This window comes from Nelumbo nucifera, chromosome 6 (genome assembly GCF_055504915.1).
Source record: "Nelumbo nucifera cultivar China Antique chromosome 6, China Antique-T2T, whole genome shotgun sequence".
Taxonomy (NCBI): Eukaryota; Viridiplantae; Streptophyta; class Magnoliopsida; order Proteales; family Nelumbonaceae; genus Nelumbo; species Nelumbo nucifera.
The window spans coordinates 67,886,144-67,891,375 of NC_142654.1; the positions used below are offsets into that span (position 1 = coordinate 67,886,144).

Consider the following 5,232-nt stretch of genomic DNA (forward strand, 5'->3'; position numbering starts at 1 on the left):
TACCTCCAAGAGACCAAGACCCTTTGAGCTGAGATCACATCTTCACCCCACAGAGGGTGCCCCACAAATGCCTTGCATGCACATCTCATCGTGCATTGGGAACATCTCCCGAAGTGGGGCACCCTTTGTGGGGCACAGATGTGAATTCCTAGTAAAATCACCGATCTTGTTTCAAGAAAAAAAGGGTAAATTATAGACTTATACCCTCTACTTTGGAGGTAGTTCACTTAGCCTCCCCCAAATTTTCATTTGTGACAAACACCACAAACTTTCAAATTCTTAGCCCCCCAAACTTTCATTTGTGACAAACACCACGAACCCTTCAAATTCCAACATTTTGCCCATGCTAGTAGCATTTAATCAATTAACTTTGACTCCATGCCACTATTATGTGTGTATTTCCATTTTAGAAAATTTCGTCTGCCCTTATATCCATTTATAAGATAATTTTGCATAAAATTGATAAAACACAACTAAAAAATGGAAAAAATAGAAAATTGTGAAAAGCATAGGAGATACAACAAAAATGAAGAAAAAAGAGGAAAATTAAAAAGAGTTAAGTTATAGATTATCATCTTGTACTTTGGAGAAGTGACACTGAACTTTCATTTGCAACAATGAGCCGTTGAGCTTTCAAATTCCAACACTTTGGCTCTCTCTGTTCAATGCATTGATGAAAAAAGTTAATTTATTAAAATGCATTTTCAAGATTCATATGGGTGAAAGGATATTTCAAAATGACAAAAAATGGGTAAGGCAAACCAATGTTGCATCATTTTTTGCCCAATTGAGTTAGAAAAAAAGAAACATAAATAAAGAATTTATACAAATATATAAGAGAATGACAAAATGATCCCATAAATTCAGAGATTTAGGAATGTTTAACAAGCACATAACAGTCAAATGAATATCTTTTTTCTAAGTTGATTAAGTGAATATTAACGGAGGGGTGAAATATTGGAATCTGAAAGTTTGGAGGGTCTTCGAGTCTTAATCGGCTTCAATAAAAATCCGCAATACAGGGTGGTAATTTGTATTTTACCCAAAAATGAGAAATACTAAAAAAGTGGTTTAGGGGGCTAAATGTTATAATCCAAAACAAATTGTTTAAAAGGATAAATTTATTTTTGGCATCGATCCATGCTCGCTCATACTCTCATAGGAGTCGGATATTTTTCTCATCCCAGCGAAAATCTTATAGCAGCGTTATCCCTTCGGGGCCAAAGCTCCGAGCCACTGCCTGACTTCTCTTCAGTTCTCAGCATCACAATTCACTGCCGAGCGGGATTAGACGACATCAACTGATTCGGAGTCTCTCTCTCTCTCTCTCTCTCTCTCTCTCTCTGTAAAACTGCATTGTTATCAACAATGCATGCGTTGCTGGATCCCTGTTCTCTAGCTCCCTCTTCTATCATTCCCCTTCCTCCTACTGTCTTCGTCCGCCCTATAGTCAAAACAGCATCTCAATCCATGAATTTCTCCTTCATTAAGAGAAAGAATACAAAGCCCTCTTTACCATTTTCACATGCCCGCCTTGCTTCGTTCCTGCTCCCATACGCCCACAACAGACCCAACGACGTAAGATTTTCTCCTTTGCCATTCATTCGGTGATTTCAGTGCTAAGAAATCTATTTCTGTTGCTTCCATAACGTCAGTGGCTCTGATTCACAATAATAAGTTGGTCTGTTGCATTTTTGCAGAGTGTTAGTGGAGACACAGACGATATGTTCGACGGATTGTTGGACAAGTATGGGAAGGTAGTATACAGAAGAAACGATAGAAAAACACCAAGTGCAGAAGCCGACGACGATGCTGAGAGCCTGTCATGTTTGTATATTTGTGTCTCAGACCTCAAACTTGTTGTTTGATCCCGTTATAACTGACCATTAATTTGCATTATTTTAGCAATGATTCTGGGGACCTCAAACTTGCTGTACCCAGTCTTGGGTCACCCGATATGAGTTTTCTTTCCCTTTCTTCAAGTTGTCAAAAATCTTAGCAACAACCCGCCAGGGGGTGGTTCCATTTTCAAACCCCTACACATTCCACATAAGAGGAAGAGTTTGACATTTTCATGAAATGTTGAAAGAAATCTCCTATTTCAACAGCTTTCTACAATTTCATGAACATATTCTTATTAAAGAAAACTCATATATTAAGCAATTTGGTGGACTTAAGCATAGAGTTTACTTTTTTTTTTCTCTGCTATTCGTGTAGTTGCTGTGGCTCTGGCCAAGGTTGCAAGTGAGGTAAAGGCGGCAGATATCCGTGTTCTCTTTGTGAAGCCTCTGGTTTATTGGACTCGGTTTTTTATCATTGCCACAGCCTTTTCACGCCCTCAGATTGATGCTATTGGGTATGTGGTTGAAGGCTTATGTGTATATGAATGACAACTTAATCATTGGTAGGAGTTACGGATAACTTATGCATCACCTTTTTCCACTTTGATTTTAATATGTAGGTCCAAAATAAGAGATCTAGCTGAGAAACAGTATAGAAAAGTCCCATCAGGTGACACTAAACCCAATTCGTGGACTGTATTGGATTTTGGTAAGTCCTCTAATTTCTTATTTCCTGGAACTGGTGATGGAAAATTGTAAACTGAACTACAACTCATGCTATGAATTCTTGACACAGCCAAATCACCTTAGTAACATTGCATTTCTGTTGCACCAGAGAGCCAGTATGCCTCCGGCAGGTTCAATTATAACTGTAGAGCGGGCATCTCTTGGATTAAACTTCTGTTGATGATTGTCAGTTTCTAGACACAGCCATGCAGGACTGCATTGTGGAAGCTTGATTATCAAGAGAATTTGGGTGGTCATGTAGTATTAAGGCTGGATGATGATCAACCCGGTCATTAATATTTGAAACCAAGAAGGTTATCCCTCAGAGTGGGGATACCAAGACTGCATGAGTTCTCCAATTTCAGTGTACATATGAAGGATTGGAGTTCAGAAGCTTTAGAACTCCTTCCATCAAGCCTTAGTTTTGTTGATTAGTCTTATTTTTCCTACTTGAGTTGAGTGCTTAATAGCTCTTGATGTCCTTCAATGCAGAAGAAATTTGAGATGGGGATACCATCTATGCTGTTAACATTGGCAGAAGTTTGAATTCTTTTTTTTTTTCTTGGGAAAATCTTGTTGAATAAAATAAAGTTGAAACTTTGGAGAAGTTTCTCATGTTGCAACCCTGCTTTATCATGCCTTGGGACTTGGAATCTTATTGATGCCTTTTCATGCTTATTCCGGCAAGTCATCTTCACAATATTCTTCACATGTTCCTTTTAAAACTAATTTTCATTTTTTTTTATTGAAGTTGGAGCATTTTTATTTCAAACAACAATCATTCTATTACTTCTGATTTTTCAGCATTATAAAATATAAAAGCATGCTTTCCTTATCTATGGAATCTTTTGGTTTAAAAACTAGTGTAGGTGCACTTAAGGTCCATTGACCTTACCGTGGAAAGCTTGCAGTTTGATTCACAGTCAGAATCAGAATCGGAATCGGAATGGTCTATTCCCCCTGCCTGTTTGGTTCAGACCGGAATCAGAATTGGCTGAAATGAATTGTCATTCCAAAGGGAGGGTGAGAGAAGAGAATGGCATTCCCTCAAATGGGGAATGCCATTCCACCAGAAATGGGAATTGGATTCCAATTTGTCCAACCGAATTGTTGGAATTGGAATGGACGATTCTGCATCTGATTCCGATTCCAGACCCCTATTCCTGGGAACCGAACAGACCCTAAATACTCTTTCCTTGCCAGAATTTGTTGATTCAGGGTAGGCTAATTGAACACATATAAAGATTGAATGGGAATTTAGTTGGGCCTTTTGATTAATTTTCAGGACTGTCTTTCATATTCTCAGTGATAACTTGCTTCTTGACAGGTGATGTAGTTGTCCACATATTTCTTCCCCAACAGCGAGCTTTCTACAACCTGGAAGAATTCTATGGCAATGCAACACCTGTAGAGTTACCCTTTGATAACCAGTCATCATTTCGCAGCTGAAAATCCTTCTGTAACTCTCCAAGGCATCTCAAGCTTCTGATTGATGCAGGTGGTTGAATGTCATGCATCTTGAATATGGCTAGCAGTCAGCGATTGCCTGAGTTTTGCATTGAGAACAAACCTTCTGAAACTAAAACTATTAATTGGCTGATTCTATTTGCTGGAGTTGATTGATAATAAGTAGTCAAAAAGCTGTAGCCACGACTTTCGGATGTAATTAATCATGTCTGGTGAGTATTGTTCCTTTATTTTTCAATCGGCAAGGGGCAATACGAAATTAACAGAATTAGCACTTTCAGCAGTAATTTATCTATACATACAAAGACGGTGAGAAAATTCTATGATCAATCACAGCTTCGTCCTTCGTCCTCAATGTAAAAAACAGACATTGCTTTGAAGTTTGAAGCAATATTATTAATTTTTGACTGTTCTGTTAATCCTTGTGGGTTTGTAAAACGAAACAAATGTTAGATATTCGTAAATCAAGTTTGGAGGGAGTTGGGCTTCAGGCAGTGCAAAGCCCGTTCGAACAGTCTTTACAGTTTTCCATTGAGAATATCTCTGTACATTTGTGATTTATTTCATGGAGAGATATTCCCAAGGTTGCAAGAGGTGCGTTTGATTGCCTTTATTTGGAACGGTGTGAGCACCGGCTTGCATTGACTCAAGCCGAACACGGAGGGAGAGGCATAGGTGCATTTGATTGCATAGAGGTACCCTTTACTTTTACTTTGGTGTAGTTTCACTTGAGGCCTGAACTTTCAAATGTGCCACTTTAGCCAGCAATGTACGTTTAAATTAGGGTTTCTGTAAGCGGTAAAATTACAAAAATATGTCCTATGTTTTGGTTCTCTTTTTTCACTATTTATCTTCTATCTTTGAACTTGGGACTCAAACTGGCAAAGTAAGCTCAGCTGGGTCTGTTCTTTGGAGGTAGTTTTAATTTTAGATGCTTACCTTGCCGCCACTGGTCTGCCTCCAAAATCTAAAGGTAGAATAAAAATGAACAGTGAAAAAAGAGAGGCATTTTCATAATTTTACCCTTTAATGTAATGTTACTTCCACAGAGTTGGGTTTAAATGTATATTTCTGAAAGTTTGTATATTAAAGGGACATGTTTGAAAGTCATTTTCATAAATTTACTCTTTACTGTAACGTTAGTTATTTTCATAATTTCTCTTACCTGTACTGTTAGATTAATGTATAATTGTAGAAA

At 38.0% G+C, this 5,232-nt stretch overlaps 1 protein-coding gene across 2 annotated transcripts; it reads left to right on the forward strand.

Moving 5' to 3' along the window:
* The first annotated feature begins 1,146 nt into the window (after positions 1–1,146).
* Positions 1,147–4,453, forward strand: LOC104606911 (protein Iojap, chloroplastic-like). Of its 2 annotated transcripts, none has more exons than XM_010272339.3 (5): positions 1,147–1,578; positions 1,701–1,827; positions 2,218–2,356; positions 2,462–2,550; positions 3,895–4,453. In XM_010272339.3, exons 1-5 carry the CDS (start codon positions 1,369–1,371, stop codon positions 4,014–4,016), a joined length of 687 nt encoding a protein of 228 aa, XP_010270641.1. In that variant the 5' UTR covers positions 1,147–1,368; the 3' UTR covers positions 4,017–4,453. The 2 variants fall into 2 exon arrangements, with proteins under 2 accessions (XP_010270641.1, XP_019054891.1); XM_019199346.2 differs by lacking the exon at positions 3,895–4,453 and adding an exon at positions 2,677–2,904 and having other exon boundaries at positions 1,149–1,578.
* The last annotated feature ends 779 nt before the right edge of the window (positions 4,454–5,232 follow it).